We start from the raw sequence: 17,916 nt of genomic DNA, 5'->3' as shown, positions 1-17,916 counted from the left end.
ACAAGCTGCTGACGAACCCTTCTCTTCGTTGTCAGTCTGTAGCTACAAAAAAATAAAAGCAATACGACTTTTAACAGACGTCATTGAAGTGTATCATAAGTTTCTTTAACGTTAATGAAAATGGCCAGGAGTTGTCACGAGAGAGGTGAGTGTCAAATGCTTCGAAGCTTCGATACGATTTCCGACACAATTGCTTCAAATGTGTTGATGCTTCGTGAGGCTTCACCCCGCCCATCACTACTCACAGGTTACTGAACGAGAAATCGGCAGACTAGCATGACGGATGGGGCGTAATGGGCGTCCTTCCCCTCTCCTCTGGATTTTTCAAATGTTAATTTTTTCCCTGTGCTTAAAAATCATTAAAAAAGCGGCCTGATTATGCGGCGTATTGTACGCCGCAGGTTGGCTAGTGTTTTATAATAGAGAGATATTACTCATATCCTTAGTCCGACATCCACATATCATATGTGTTAACAAAGTGTGTTTTATAAGTTTACATGTGTTTAAAGCGTGTGGGATGGGTATTTTAAGGCTTAAACTATAAAAATGTTTATTTACATGGTCTTTCTATATCGCGGATTTTCACCTATCACTGATGGGTCTAGAACTAACTTCCGCGATAGGCGGGCGATCACTTGTATTTAAAAAACCCGCGATACAGTGAAAGCCCGTTTCAGTCAAGAAGTCTTAAAAACAGGTGTAAAGATATTGACAATAAGCTACGCAAACACACCAAGACATGGAATTGTTCAAATCAAGTATCATTACACCTTCCTTTGTTAAAGAGAAGTAAGGCAGTACTTATAAGCTTAGTAATGTTATACATTTCAAATGCTACTTCGATAAACTTTATCACTTCAAACAACTGAACTATCCAGAACATTTCAGGCATACATCCAGCATTCAAACTATGTATAAAAAGCACAACTGTTAAAGGAATTCAGCATTTCTTAATTGAAAATGTTCCTTTAATCATCAACGTGTCTCAATGAGTCGTTCTGGTGGTTTTACTTGACATTTTGATCTTCTGGTTAATTGTGTTTGCAGTTGAGATGTTCTTTCCTGATTTATACTTGTTTTCTCGTTAATATTTGTTTCGCTGGTGTTACTGTTCTGATTAGAGGTTATTGGTCCTTTGATGTCTCGACGGTTTCTTCTTAGAACAGCTCCTATTACGCAATTCCGTCACATACTGGTCTAGTGTTTCGCCGCTTTTCTGGAAACATGTAAAAAACTTGACGCTCAAACGTCACATTGCGCTTTGGGTTGCAATACGCTTCGAATTTTTCAACTATTTTGTTCAATTTCATATTGTCTCCATCGTCTTCAAACTGAAAATTGTTATACACCTATAGCGCCTCTTCGCCAATTACATGTAGAAGCATAGACGCTTTCATTTTTTCACTTTTCCTATCTGCTTCAATCGTAGCAAGATAGAACACGAATCTCTGTTTAAATCTTTTCCAATTTTCAGCTACATTTCCCTTTAACTGGAGATTTGGTGGGGGCTGTAATCCTTCCGTATTTTTTTTTCTCTTTTGCTAGAACGTCTTAGTGCTTTCTGACCACGTTTTCGGGTTACTCACAGACACGAGACTCGTTCAAAAGCTGAACCTCTTCTTCACATTCCTCTTCCAATCCGCCACTTCTGACACCATGTAGTGATCTTGTTAGGTTCGTAGTTTAATCAATACACAGGATTGAAAGATATAACAACTTTTTAATAGACAGACTTTAGAGACATTTACTACTACTCCTTCTTTAGTTCACGCCCATTCTCCTACTTGCATCGGCATTCACAGGCATTACTAATCATTCTGTAAGTATCCCTTAATAGACCTTACTAATCAACTATCATTACAAAATCCAACGTGGTTTGTGCCCTTCAGAATGAAAACAATTTGCATTTACTTTTTTAATAAAAGGCGAGCTTTTAAGCCTGAGAAAATCACCCCGTAAATGCACACGTTTAATTGCACATGTGTTAATATGTATGCTTACACAGTATTAAACCCACCAAGACATGGAATCGTTTAAATCAAGGCGCTGTGCTACCTTCTTCCAGATCGGCCCCAAGGCGTTTCACGTGATTACATAGGAGGCGTGATGACGCGATACGCGACTCCGCCCCCGTCCATTACAGTATATGGACAAAAAACAGATTCCAGTTATGACCGTTACGCTTTGAATTTCGAAATGAAACCTGCCTAACTTTTGTAAGTAAGCTGTAAGGAATGAGCCTGCCAAATTTCAGCCTTCCACCTACACGGGAAGTTGGAGACTTAGTGATGAGTCAGTCAGTCAGTGAGGGCTTTGCCTTTTATTAGTATAGATTCACAGCAGAATTTACCAGCTATAAATTTACACAGACTTAAATGTAGATTCACTACGCATATTTTTTTATCTAAATTTATCCCTTGACTTATTTTCAAATTGTGAAATGTCTAACATACCCTCATAATGATACATTAGCTCTAATTAAAAAAAGAAATAGATAATTTAATTGTATATAATGTGATCCTAAATTTTATCTAATGCATAGACAGAGTTTTAGAAATATCAAAAACTCTTCACATAGTTGTCACTGAAAATTATTGAAAAACAAAAAAACTGAAAAAGAAAAAAAAAAAACAGAAAATTGGAACTGGCACATCAATTCCTGCAAATTTTTTGATTTGATGCATTTCTGCACAAATAAACTTAATAGAAAAAGATTACAGAGAACGAGCAAGGATCTTCAACATCTAGCATTGCTAGATCAAACTATACAGTTTTCCAGACTGCATAAGGAACTGTAAATTAGTGATACAGCAGAAAACATTACTAGTAATTTCTAAAATAAAACTAGCAATCTCAATTTACAATTAATTATTGAAAAAATAATGAGAACAATAACAAAGTGTGTATGTAATAACATGTAAATATCTTTATTGGCTAGCACTGTTCCTGATGCCTTCAGAATTGCCATTACCAGAAAGAAAACAGACTTGGACAACAAAGCAGTTTCATTCATAATAATTATAGCTCTGAATAAGTGCAGTAGTCTAAAAGGTGGTACTTCCTTATTCCCGTCCAAAGAAAGTTAAGATGGACAATGTAAGAGTTTAAGTGCAAGGAAGGTAAAATTCAAAATTATTATATGTACTTTGACCTGATAACTCTTGGCTATAGTTATCAATCATGCCTAATGAAGATTCATCTGCTTGTTTATTAAAATTAGTTAAAACAATTTTCCTGGAATATATGAAATTACTTCTAACACAACACAGAACATTCCCTCAACTTTCACATTAATGTGCTAAAAATAAAGTTGTGGCTCACTATGTTAAAGAAGTTTATTCATTTGGTTCAAAGTGAACTGAAGGCTGCAAAAATGTTACTCAACGGTATCCAACATTACACCAACATTTATTCATACTGCCACTATAAGCATCATGCTTAGCATATATCAAAAAACAACTCCAGATCTTAGGTCTCTACCCTGGCTATCAATACGTTTTACAGCTGGATACAAAATACTCCTAATGTATGAAGCTGTAAATTGATTTATCTTCCCTTTAACATGGTAATGCATATTCTTCAGGAATTACACTGCTGATGTGTAAAACTGTTATACCTTTCAGAGATAAGTAAAACAGCATTGAGAGTAGGGTTATAGTACATCCCAAATGAGAAAAGGCTAGGACACCACAGCACTTTAGAGACAATGTAGCTTACTCCAGTCTTTATCTTACTATTTTACTATCAGATGGCACATGAAAGTTCAAATGACATGACAGAATATGAACAAAATCATCTGGAAGTATATGGAAAGGAGGACAGCTCACTACCTGAAGAATAGTGTCCTTTCAGAAAGAATTAATATACATACAAAATGCACTGTACATGCTAGAGAAGTGACTATTAAGTTAATCAAATTTGTTTGGTAAACTAGTACTTTAGCTGTCTCAATAGATCATCCATATACTTTCGAAAAAAAGTCAAAAACAGGACTCTGTAGCTTGCTTCTGATTCCCATATTCTTGACTGTTAAATGCACTTTTCCTTCATTCCATACACACACAACCATTTTGTCTCCAAACTCTCTCCTCCTTTCTCCACTCACTGCTTCATTACTATTAGAGAGATATCAATTTGCATTATAGTGTAGTTTTAATCAGTGCAATATAAAAACAGCTTCAACTTAAAAGTATTTTTATTGAACCAAGAATAACTAATAGGTTTCTGGTGAGTTGTGGATCTATGCTGGAGCACTAGGTGTATGGCAGGAATCAATAACAAAAATTAACACTCAAACATTAACATTTTGAAGTCATTTGTTAAACTAATTTGAACAGCTTTGGAATTTAAAAGGAAACCAGAGTATCCAGTTACCCCAGTTATACCTTGTATATAACAGTACGTCAGTCATAGTTTTTCTTCAAAATACAAGGTTGCTGCTAGTTAATGGAAAATAATATAAAAGTTTTCATTAGAACTTCCAAGAGTAAATATTCACTTTCCTCCTTCACAGTGAAACTCACCTCAGCAGTAGAGTTGCACGATATACCGGTACTGAAAAAGTGCAGAAAGAAACAGTTTTCTAAACATTACATTACCAGCATGTTATTAATTCTAGTACCGGAAGTAGATGGTAGATTTCAAGCATATGAAAAACAAAATGGTGTTGTGGGAGAGGTTTGGTAAGTTTTTAATGATGTTAAATATAAGCAATCATAAAAATAGTTATGACCAGCAGACTCCTTGTCCTCCAAAACAACTGCAACAAGCTCTAAGGAAGTCTGAGGTCAAATGGAATTAAAGAGGGGTTGAACAAAAACCTAATCATGACAATTGACTGCTATGCATCCTCTCTTTCTTTCTTAATAGCAGATGCATTTATTTTTCTTATTATAGAACAAGGATTACTTTTAAGCTTCTGTAATATCGCCACTGTCTTTGGTACATGGTCTTCTATTTTATAACAGTAACATAAAACCATAAAGTTTTCTGCACTATTCCATAATGCACCAATCTGCAAGACGGCAAGAATTGGTGATATTACTACCAAAAATATTGGCAAATAACGTAAGAAATGCCATTAGTAATGTACTAATGTAATACATCAAAACAAATAAGGGGAACTTTTCAACAGCCCAAAATTCATCAACCATGTTAAAGTCAATAATACTAATCATTTTGAAACAACAGGAATATAGATCATTTAGTATTTAACACACAAGCAAACCCAGCCACAGAGGATGCACAAACCAGTGTATTTCTTTGTGCCGGTCCCAAGCCTGAATAAATGGGGAGGATTACCAAATCAATATGCGGACAACAATACAAATTTCCATACAGGATCGGTCAAGCCTCAGGTTAAAAATGACCGCCACCAGTACTGTTAGCCAACAGGGTGCCGGCGGAAATTGGGCTACTGTTGGCCGAAGAATAGGGGGGAGACGTGTCCGGAGGCAGGAGGAGAGGAGGAAAGTAAAGAGTAGAACTGAGGGTAGGAACTTTGAATGTTGGCAGTATGACTGGTAAGGGGAGAGAATTAGCCGATATGATGGAGAGAAAGAAGGTCGATATATTGTGCGTGCAAGAGACTAAATGGAAGGGAGTAAGGCCAGGTGGATCAGAGGTGGATTCAAATTGTTCTATCATGGTGTGGATGGGAGGAGAAATGAGATAGGAATTATTCTGAAGGAACAGTATGTCAAGAGTGTTTTGGAGGTGAAAAGAGTGTCAGGCAGAGTAATGATTATGAAGCTGGAAATTGGAATGTGTGATGATGAATGTTGTTAGTGCATATGCACCGCAAGTTGCGTGTGCAATGGGTTAGAAAGAAGATTTTTGGAGTGAGTTGGATAAAGTGATGAACAGTGTACCCAAGGGACAGAAAGTGGTGATTGGAGCGGATTTCAATGGGCATGTTGGTGAAGGGAACAGTGGAGACGAGGAGTTGATGGGTAGCTATGGTGTCAAGGAGGGGAATGAAGAAGGTCAGAGAATAGTGGATTTTGCCAAAAGGATGGACATGGCTGTGGTGAATACGTATTTTAAGAAGAGGGAGGAACATAGGGTTATGTACTAGAGTTGAGGAAGATGCACACAGGTAGATTACATCCTATGCAGAAGAGTTGATCTGAAGGAGACTGAAGACTGCAAAGTGGTGGCAGGGGAAAGTGTAGTTAAGCAACATAGGATGGTGGTCTGTAGGATGACATTGGAGATCAAGAAGAGGAAGAGAGTGAGGGCAGAGCCAAGGATCAAATGGTGGAAGTTGAAAAGAGAAGACTGCAAGGTTGAGTTTAGGGAGGAGGTGAGACAGGCACTGGGTGGCAGTGAAGAGTTACCAGACAGCTAGGAAACTACAGCAGATGTAGTAAGGGTGACAGCAAGAAGGGTGCTTGGTGTGACAACTGAAAAGAGGAAGAAGGAAAAGGAAACCTGGTGGTGAAATGAGGAAATACAGGAGAGTATACAGAGGAAGAGGATGGCAAAGAAGAAGTGGGATAGTCAGAGAGATGCAGAAAGTAGACAAGAGTACAAGGAGATAAGGCGCAAGGTGAAGGCTAAAGAAAAGGTGCATGATGAGTTGTATGAGAGGTAGGACACTAAGGAGGGAGAAAAGGACCTGTACCGATTGGCTAGACAGAGGGACCGAGCTGGGAAAGATGTGCAGCAGGTTAGGGTGATAAAGGATAAAGATGGAAACGTACTCATAAGCGAGGAGTGTGTGTTGAGCAGATGGAAAGAGTACTTTGAGAGGCTGATGAATGAAGAGAATGAAAGAGAGAAGAAGTTGATTGATGTGGAGATAGTGAATCAGGAAGTGCAACGGATTAGCAAGGAGGAAGTAAGGACAGCTATGAAGAGGATGAAAAATGAAAAGGCCGTTGGTCCAGATGACATACCTATGGAAGCATGGAGGTGTTTAGGAGAGATGGCAGTGGAGTTTTTAACCAGATTGTTTAATGGAATCTTGGAAAGTGAGAGGATGCCTGAGGAGTGGAGAAGAAGTGTACTGGTGCCGATATTTAAGAATAAGAGGGATGTGCAGGACTGCAGTAACTACAGGGGAATAAAATTGATGAGCCACAGCATGAAGTTATGGGAAAGAGTAGTGGAAGCTAGGTTGAGAAGTGACATGATGATTAGTGAGCAGCAGTATGGTTTCATGCCAAGAAAGAGCACCACAGATGCAATGTTTGCTCTGAGGATGTTGATGTAGAAGTATAGAGAAGGCCGGAAGGAGTTGCATTACGTCTTTGTGGACCTGGAGAAAGTATATGACAGGGTGCCTCAAGAGGAGCTGTGGTGGATGAGTTTGAAGAGAGGTGAAAAAGAGTTCATGCAGGGTGGAATGGGTGGAGAAGAGTGTCAGGAGTAATTTGTGGCAGACAGGTATCAGCAAGAGTGAAAGGGAAGGTCTACAGGACGGTAGTGAGACCAGCTATGTTATATGGGTTGGAGACAGTGGCACTGACCAGAAAGCAGGAGACAGAGCTGGAGGTAGCAGAGTTAAAGATGCTAAGATTTGCATTGGGTGTGACAAGGATGGATAGGATTAGAAATGAGTACATTAGAGAGTCAGCTCAAGTTGGACGGTTGGGAGACAAAGTCAGAGAGGCGAGACTGCGTTGGTTTGGACATGTGCAGAGGAGAGATGCTGGGTATATTGGGAGAAGGATGCTAAGGATAGAGCTGCCAGGGAAAAGGGAAAAAGGAAGGCCTAAGAGAAGGTTTATGGATGTGGTGAGAGAGGACATGCAGGTGATGGGTGTAACAGAGCAAGATGCAGAGGACAGAAAGATATGGAAGAAGATGATCCGCTGTGGCAACCCCTAACGGGAGCAGCCGAAAGAAGAATAATATTTAACACACAAGCAGTAAGTATGGAGAACTTAATATCTGACCATTTAAAGATGGAATGGGATGTAAATAGAATAATATTAATAGAAGATTAAATCAAAAGGCATTTGAGCATGGGAAAGGTGCCATATAAATAAAATGTATTATTATTATTATTATTGTTATTATTATTATTCTGATTAAATAACCAGAACCTGAAGACTGCATGAAAGAGACTGCAATGATCTAAATGGGTGTGTAACATAAGGTATTGAAAATCAACCTACTAAAGTCTCATTATATTTTGAAACCCACAAAATTCTCATTTTCCTACAAAATGGATAACATGTTAAACTACTATTACAGATGCATCTACAGTATTCCTACCACTCTTAGTTTATACTGTATCTTTGACAGCACACCTTATTGTGTATTCACATGTCCCTTAAAGAACAGCAATCAAAAAAAAAAAAAATCAGAAGTTAAATTAACTTTATATGGGCTAAGACTTAATAAAGAGACATATTTACTTCTTCATCTTACACAGTAGGTTTGTTTTACTCTGCAGGTTGCCTAAAAGGAAACAAATCAATCAAATATAAAAAACAAATACAACACACATACATTTAATACATATTTGTTTATAATGTTACCAAAGAGAGGTCAGACATGCACATGAGAATAATACTACTACAAAAATACTGATTTTCAACATCATCACTGCAGCCGTAACATGCAGTATTATATGGCTGTTACTTGCACCTATAATACTTGGAACATATAAAATTCAATGTTGAAGACTTTCTCAGCTGTTTTGATGAATGAAAAAAGTCACCTGAAATCTCAAACATGTAGATTTGCCCCACTCAATAAAATTAAAAATTGCATGCTGTTGAAAGCATACTGAAGAAAACAACACATTATCCTGGATAACTAACTATACCTTAAATCATTAACAAAAACTAAAATAATATATTTAGCTACAGTAAGTGTCACATGAAGAGCAAGCAAAACTATCATCATCTACATCACCTTCTTTCCTATAAGGTTTAACAATTTAAGTTTATTATCATATTATGTCATGGAACATTAGCTTGTAAAATTATTGGTATTTTGAAATATTCTAAACCTAAAAAAACCAATGACTTAGACATACATCTCTCTATTATAAAAAAAAAAAAATCCTGGAGAGAAACAGTAGGGCGTCGAGACGTGATCTTCATGTTAAGATCACGGAAGACAATTAAAAGACCCGCGAGAACCTTAAACATGAGACATTGTGCAAAGAGATTGACCCAGGACCGTCTCGCAATGATGTAGAACATGAGATTCTTGCAAGACACGTCCTACTTTCAATCAATATCAAATAAGACAACGGGGCAGCAAAACATTCAGTCTTGTGAAGGATTTCAGCACACACAGATCCAGGGTCTCAGTGCATATAAAGCGTATAAGGACAATAGGTTATAAATGAAACGTCGACAACTAAGTGAAGAAGAAAGCAGCGTGAAGAAAAGAGACTTAAAAGCGTTGGAGAGGAAAAAGATCAAAAAAGAAAAAATAATCTAGGTGCAAATTCAGAAATTAAGGAAAGTAATTATCAGCCCGTAACAAGTGGAATTGAAACAAAGCACGTCCAATCGGGCTCAGAGTTAAAAGACAGAGTAAAAGACGAAGTAGAACTTCATAAACATGTCCACAAATGTTGGCACTATACACATGCTGAGCAGATTATGAAAGCAGTGGAATTAGAAAGGCTCAAAAAAAAAAAAAAAAAAAAAAACCACGTATGCGCATTACAAATGTCGAGAAAGTTAACGAACATGAAAGTAGGAAAATTAGAAAGTATAAAAAAAAGAAAGTAAACATTGCAGTAGCGCAAAAAAATGGAAATTATTACTCAAAAAAGGGAAAATCATCACAGACCAGGTGTCATTGGAAAAAAAAAAGCAGGACAAAGCGAGGTCAGAAATAAAAGACAGAGTAGAAAACAAAGTAAAACGTCATAAAGAGGTTACAAAACAAAGGGGTCAAACGCATGCAGAGCAGGTTAGAGATAATGAAAACTGAAATTCAAAAGACTCAAAAAAAAAAAAAAAAAAAAAATGTAGGCGCGAAACATATGCAGAGCAAGATACAGAATATGAAAGCAGAAAAAAACGAGTGTCAAAAAAAGTAAAGATCGCATTAGCACAAAAAAAGAGAAATTATTACTCTGAAAAATAACTAAAAGGCGTTTTACCTCACATACATTTATTGGTTACTTTGCAAAAAAAATTATTAACTGCTGATGATATAGATCGCTTTGTCTGCTGAAATTCCAAACAGAGAAACCTAGCCTCAATTATGGTACAAAGTCATTAAACACATGTCTCACTGACCTCATTTAAAAAATTCAGCATAATGGGACTCGAAAGATTCCAAATATTGTTTTTACATAAGTTCTGAAATAAAAGTAAAACTAATGAAATAGCAACAATTCAAAGAAAAAACAAAATCTTAAAAGTGTGTATCTGGAAAACCAAACACAGTGTTGGCGAGCGAAGCCCCCTAGTATTTAAACAAAAAAAAATATATAATAAATCTACAAATAAAGAGAATGAAGTTAGTGACTTACTTAATGTGCTTGATTGGCTGGTTGGCATTGTGTTCAACAGCAACAATGAGTCCCCCTGAGTCAAGAATGGCATAATGATGGGGCCCATTTAAAGCTTTAGTCCAAGAGTATCCTCCATCATCGGAAACATATACATCAGGAGTCATTAAAGAGATAGCATCGCCCACACTGCCTGTTTTATAAATAAATATAAAAAAAGCACAGGACACATATCATGGATTGGGAAGCAGATAACAGTTTAAGTAGTTAATGAATTTACTCATAATCTTATCTTAAAGTCATATGTAGCAATTTGCCATTCTAACTTGTCCATTTTCAAAAAGACAATGTAAAGCACAAAAAAATGTAAAAAGAACCCTGTGCTACATTGAATGGCATCTAAACAAGGCTAATCTTTTTAAGTGAAAGGCAATGATACATTAGCTGTAAAATCCTTGGGTGGAAAAGATGATGGAAGGGAGCAGTAGCTTATTGAAGATCTATTATGTAGAAAGCACACCTGAACAAAACAAGAAAGCTCATTCCTCTTTTTTTCTGTATGCTACCATGTATTCTTTCACAGGAGTAAAATCACTTACATTACATTAAGCAGTCATGCGTCAAGTCTAGTGGCTTTATTGTCATACCACCTTTACAGAGTACTGCAGCATACAATGGCGCAACATATACATAAACAAAAGAAAAGTGTAAGACAGGTGGACAACTATACTATAAATAGACAAATAAATTATAATAGATAAGTGAACAGATAATAGTATTATTTTTATAGAAAGTAATAAACAACAGCAGCCAATAATAAAAACAACTGTAGTTAACAAGTGTAAACAATGTAATACACTCCTTCCTTTTATATGCAGTAACAAAAGTCATATACAAGTCACCATTCTGGGTTAACATACTTAAAAGGTTACCATTTAGTAGTACAAATCTGTTACCATTTAACATACTCACAAATAATGACATAGTTTACAGTTCTTGAGTAAGCAGCCTTGTTAATTTCTGCACATTAATTAGTATGTAATGTAAAAAACAAAACTCAATTAAGTAATTCCATATCACATGCAATATAATACATTAACAAAACATAGCCAAGTTATTTCAAATCTGATACTGCAAAAGTGTGCTAAATTGTTACTTGAAGCACAAACCTTAACCTTTAAAAACTGCACATTGGAAAAATCTCTCTGCTAGCTGTCTATACAATCTGATGTTCTTATGACATTATAAACACATTGTGTGGCAAGAGGATTGCATGGATTACAAGAAGAAGAGACAGCCTTATTGTTTCCTATGCATTTAACAAAGCATGTAAAATGCTATAATTAACTAAAGTTTTACTGAAATGTAAAATTCATTTTATGTATGCCAGTTATAGCAGTCACCATCATGGCAATCATCAATTTTGACGGCATTATTTTTTGCAGAAATTTGAGTAACTAGAATAGCTTATCCAGGGTGTGTTAAAGAAAGAAAAAAAGGCAGACTGCTTTAAAAATAATAAACTTACCATGGGCAATGACCAATCCCACTGCATTGGGCTCAGATAGAGGCAGCATGGGTACAGGGAGTTTCTGCGACATGCTATAAGTAGCATGAATGTGGAGGCTGCACTGTTGGATAAAGCAACATCTATGTTTTTAAAGTATACTAGACAGACACTAAGCATCACAAGCACGCGTATTTTTTTTTTTTTACTTAATTTCCATTACATAGTTTGTCAACAAAAACAATGATGAACAGAAGAGTGAATGCCCAGAGATTGTAATATATAAATAGTGCCTGCATAAATTATTAACCAAGAACTAATTTAAATTTTAACTGGGCAAAGTAAAGATATTATTGGGCACTTGATACATATTGGTATCTGTCCTCAATATATGATTACTTTAAATATTCATGAATGCTCTGAGGCTAATGATCTGCGCTGGTATCCTGAAGGTTGCTGGTTCGAACCCCCGTCACTGCCAAAAGAGATCCTACTCTGCTGGGCCCTTGAGCAAGACCCTTAACCTGTAATTGCTCCAGGGGCGCTGTACAATGGCTGACCCTGCGCTCTGACCCCAAGGGGTATGCGAAAACTAACAAATTCCTAATACGAGAAATCGTATAAGACGAAATAAAGAACAAAAAAAAATACTTGGCCAGTACACCAACTGTTTCAGGATTAAGTCTTTGTGGGTAAAGTTAATCCTATCAGTCAGAAACCCTTGCCACAAAGTAAGTTACAGCTGGAGTTACTGCCATGGTGACAGCCTATCTGAGGGAATGCAAAGCATTCCTCAGCCCCATAATACTTCACACAACGAGTGCGCTTGTGGACGCTTCTGCTACGCAAGCGCTATACTGTTTATACTTGTGTGTGTATTTTACGTAAATCTGTAAGATCTGAACTAGGTGGCAGTTCGAGATATCATCACAGTGAGAAAACGTTCAACTTTGTTCTGTTGTGAATTGCCTGAAACATCCATTAAATTCCAAGGACACCTTGCCACAATATCTCTTTAAAGGATGTATTTTTAATGATTAAAACCATCAATCCAGGGATGCACCTATTCCAGCAAGCATCAGGCGCAAGGCAGAAAACAATCCCTGGACAGGGTATCAGTTCATCACAAGGAATACAAGCAAAAACATACACTAGCAACATTTTAGCATCACTAAATCCCCAAACCAGGAGCACACTGTGGAAATCCACCAGGAAAACATGCAAACTCCAGGCAGGGAACACCAGAGACACAACTCCCTACTACAAGGCAGCAACGCTACTGCTCCACCACATTGCCCCCCCACATGTGTAATTATTAACATTATTCATTATTTAAATTAACGATTTATCTGTAAAATGTAATATACATATTTTAATGCATTTAATCATGAAAGTGTTATCAAGTATAAATCTAGGTATTCTAAATGCACAAAGAGCTAAAATATCAGGCATTTAATGTGTTCTGTGTGGCAATTACTGCTTGCCACTGATGTCAGTTCAAGAGGAAGCTCCACAAGCATGTAGCAATTAACAAGTGGGTCAGTTTTAAGAAGACTTTTACGATGGTCTACTTCAATGATAAAATAAACTACAAGATAAAAGTGGACATTTCAGGATTAATGATGAAATTTCCACTTTAACCACACAAAAAAAAAAAAAAAAAAAAAGATGGCACAGTGGATGGTATGTAAGACCTTTAAAAGGTATCTTGTCATTACATTGAGGAATAAGCGACACTTGAATATAAAAGTGCCACGAATACATTTCTTTGTTGGCATTTTGCTTCACCACACCAAACCATTCATCAAACACTGAAGCATGCACATTGACCCTGTAGGATCTGCAAAGCAGCTTACTGTCACATGTAGCGAGTAAAGAGAGACTAGGACGTCACTCGATCACACTTCAGCCGCAGATTTTTTTTTTTTTAACTGGTACTGCAACTCACGCATGCATCACATTAATTTCTGAGGACGTGCCCAGAGGACGCGTCAAATTAATGCTGGGTACACATTGCAGCCATGATGCGTGCACATACACGTTCTGAGCATGAAGTATAAACCGGCCCTAACACTTCACAAACACACTGTGTAACTGAAGTGTATCACTAGTTCTGGGTTATCTGAGGTCACTTCTTTTGGTTTTAGAAAGTGAGTACATTGTTCATCAGATTTGCTTATATGTCATGTAGTATGGTAAGTGGGTGCTTCTTTCCAACTTGGTATCAGGAGACGAAAAGGCGAGGCTAATATTCTACCATTGTTTTTAGTACTAGGGTGTTGTACCATTGTTTTTAAAAAGTCAGAATGGTCTCTAACCTTTGAGCAAAGAAACATGTATTTCAAGAAACAGACCCAGAATGTTTTTACGTACTCTAATGCAAATCATTTCACATAACTGAGCAGCATCTGAGAACACTGAACAGTTTGCACAGACCATGCTACACACAATTGTGTAGAATATAAATCAGCCTTCTGCAAAAACTGCCTAAGGAGCAGGAATAGAGTTTTACCTATGGATATGCCTAAACATTGCCATATTACCTTTAACTATTTAAAAAAAAAATCATTACTTCCATTTTACAAAGTATTTTAAGACTAGCTCATACAACCCGAATTCCAAAAAAGTTGGGATGCTGCGCAAAATGTACATAAAAACAGAATGCAAATCTCATAAACCCATATTTTACTCACAATAGAACATAGAAAAGATATAAAATGTTTACACTGAGAAAATGTACCATTTTAAGAAAAGAATAAGGTCATTTTGAAATTGATGGCAGCCAACACGACTCAAAAAAGTTGGGAAAGGTCCATGTTACCACTGTGTTGCATCCCTTCTTTTAACAAGAGTCCGTGAATGTCTAGGAATTGAGGAGGCCAGTTGCCGGACTTCTGGGAGAGGAATGTTGTCCCATTCTTATTTGATACAGGATTCTAGCTGCTCGACAGTCTTGGGTGGTCTTTGTAATATTTTTTAATTTCAGGATGCACCAAATGTTTTCAGTTGGTGAAATGTCTGGACAGCAGACAGGCCAGTTCAGCATTAAGACACTTCTACTATGAAGTCATGCTGTTATAATAGATGCAGTATGCAGTTCAACATTGTCTTGTTGAAATATGTAAGGCCTTCCCTGAAAAAGACGTTGTCTAGGTTGGAACATATGTTGCTCTAAAACCTGCATATACCTTTCAGCACTGATGGTACCTTTCCAGATGTGTAAGCTGCTAATTCTATAGGCACTAATGCATTCCCATACCATCAGAGATTTAGGCTTTTGATTTGAGTGCTAATAAGCTGGACGGTCTCTCTCCTCTCTGGAGGACATGGTATCCATGTTTTCCAAAAAGAATATAAAATCTGATTAGTCTGATCACAGAACAGTTTTCCACTTTGCCTCAATCCACTTTATCTATTTAAAAATGAGCTTTGGCCTACAGGACACAGCTGCATTTCACATAAGACTTCTTCTTTGCATGATAGAGCCTTAACCTGCATTTGTGGATGGTACAGCGCATTGTGTTCACTGACAATGATTTATGGAAAGGCTCCTGAGCCCATGCAGTGATTTCCATGACAGAATCATGCCTGTTTTTAATGCAGTGCCTTATGAGGGTCCGAAGATCACGGGCATCCAATATTAATTTTCAGCCTCGTCCCTTGCACACAGAGAGATGTTTTCCAGATTCTCTGAATCGTTTAATGATATTATGTACTGTAGATGATGAAATATTCAAAGTCTTTGCAGTTTTCTGCTGAAGAACATTATTCTGAAATTGTTCCACAATTAGTAGATGCAGTTTTTTGCAGAATGGTGAACCTCTACCCATCTTTACTTCCGAGAGACTCAACCTCTCTAAGATGCTCTTTTTATACCCAATCATGTTACTGACCTGTTGCCAATTAACTTAATTAGTTGCAAAATGTTTCTCCAGCTGTTTCTATTTACTAACACTTGCTTTTCCAACCTTTTGTTGCTCCATCCCAATGTTTTTTGAGACGTGCTGCCACCATCAAATTCAAAACAAGCTAATATTTTTAATGAAATAGTAAAAATGTTTCACATTCAACATGAAATATTTTCTATGTTCTATTGTGAATAAAACATGAATTTATGAGATTTGCAAATCATTGCATTCTGTTTTTAATTACATTTTACCCAGCATCCAAACTTTTTTGGAATTGGGGCTGTACAACACAAGCTGGTAGTGAAAGTTTGGACAGCCATACAATGAATAACACAGCTTTAGTGGGTTGTGTGGAGTCAGAGTCTAGTTCAGTAACATCGGTGGCAAGAAAGAAACTAGTTCTGGACAAGATACCAATGTGTCACTCTTACTAACGATGTACACTCTAAAAAGGCCAATTTAGAAATTGTGGAGAAAAGATGAGTGCGCTGAGAAAACCTACGCTGATATGGGTGTAATATGAAAAACTTCACACAGTGACTGGGCAAGAAACTGAATCCCAGTTTGGAGAAGCAGAAGCACTAATCAGAGCAGCACCAATCCACATATTACTTACTTTAGTTAACTTGAAATATGGCAAATGTACTTTGTATTCTAAACAAAATTATACTGCTTGAATTTTTTATGGTTGCTTTTTCAAGGTTTTTCTTTGCTTATACCATTTAAATTGATAACAACACTTTCAGATACTTAACTGTTGCAACAAATAATAACACAGAATTTGACCAAAAATAAAATAACCATAGCCCTCAATGATTATGCAAAGTTTTAATTTTAACATTGGCTACACTAGTAGCATGAAAAGTAACACCTTGAATCATAATCATTGCTCTGTTGCAAAGCACATTTGCAGTGCTGCACAAATTTTTGCGAACTGTAAAAGTAAAAGCATTAATCAACCATAATATCTTCAAACTCAAAAACTACTCATTACTTACTGAAGGGGATACATCTACTCTGTCATTATAATAGCCATTCAATCCTTATTTCCCTTGACCTTTTAGTATTGGACAAAGGTATACTCATTAGCAAAAGTAAACTGGTGTACCTAGAATCATAGTCCCATTTCTTGACCTGGGTGAAATATGCGCACTCCCCCAGTCACTCATCATTCTTTCAACATCAGACAAAAGTACTTCATCAATTAATTAGTGTCACTAGATTTGCCCAGTATATGTGTATCATTATGGGACACCACCCCACTGGTACTTGCAAACTTTTACCACATTCTATAACTGACACTATTAGTTGCACCCTTCAATCATTTATTAACTGTTGTAAAGGAGGTATTTGTTATGGTCGATAAACATATGTGTGTGGTGTTCGAATTGTCACAAAATATTGAAATTATCAAACATTTGCGAAAATGCTTAAAGCACTGCTTCAATTTACAGAGTAGGAAGAACAACAGTAAACGATATAAAGCGTGATGCTGACAAAATTGAAAAATGTATTAAAATGGAAACCACTGATGATAATGTTATATTCTGCATTAATGTTAATGTTCTTCTGTACTGTAATTTTCTTTTTAAATTCTGTTATATTATGTTGTTTTGTTAATATATTGTGATGTGCAGGCAGCTTGTGATGTGCCATGGGGGAGCAGAAAGGATGAAATGTTGCAATTGATGGGATAAGGTGACTGACTAGTATAGGGAAAGCTTTCTTTTGTGGTTTTGGAGGTGTGCTAACACAGATAATGGAGTAAAGGCCGGGCACCATTTGTTACAGAACAAAGACTATGTAAAACCTACAAAATTCCAGTACCTTTGTTTTGTGTTTGCTTATTGCACTAGTTGTTACAATATTATATGAATTAATTAATTTTAATACTGTAATACATTTTGATAATATAGTTTGTAAATAAATATGACTATTCGCTAATCTACTATATATCATTTTTAAAGTAGCTGTTCTGTTATCCGTCTTTTCTCTTATCTGTCACAGCCTCGGTCCCAACCCCTGACAGATAATCGAGATTTTACTGTACATTCTTGTTGATAATGGTG

The 17,916-nt window shown here is 36.7% G+C and overlaps 1 protein-coding gene across 8 annotated transcripts in view; it reads right to left on the bottom strand.

Moving 5' to 3' along the window:
- Positions 1-17,916, bottom strand: part of LOC114648207 (sortilin-like) — a 174,146-nt gene that overhangs the window by 71,473 nt on the left and 84,757 nt on the right. For all 8 annotated transcript variants that reach the window (XM_051924996.1, XM_051924994.1, XM_051924995.1 and 5 more), the window contains exons 12-13: positions 11,961-12,063; positions 10,454-10,625 (exon numbers count right to left, since the gene is read on the bottom strand). In XM_051924996.1, the coding sequence (XP_051780956.1) occupies positions 10,454-10,625; positions 11,961-12,063 (275 nt within the window). The remainder of the gene's footprint in view (positions 1-10,453; positions 10,626-11,960; positions 12,064-17,916) is intronic.

The sequence above is a fragment of the Erpetoichthys calabaricus genome, chromosome 3 (assembly GCF_900747795.2).
Source record: "Erpetoichthys calabaricus chromosome 3, fErpCal1.3, whole genome shotgun sequence".
Taxonomy (NCBI): Eukaryota; Metazoa; Chordata; class Cladistia; order Polypteriformes; family Polypteridae; genus Erpetoichthys; species Erpetoichthys calabaricus.
The sequence above is the reverse complement of the archived record's forward strand: the minus strand, read 5'-3'. Positions and strand labels throughout refer to the sequence as shown.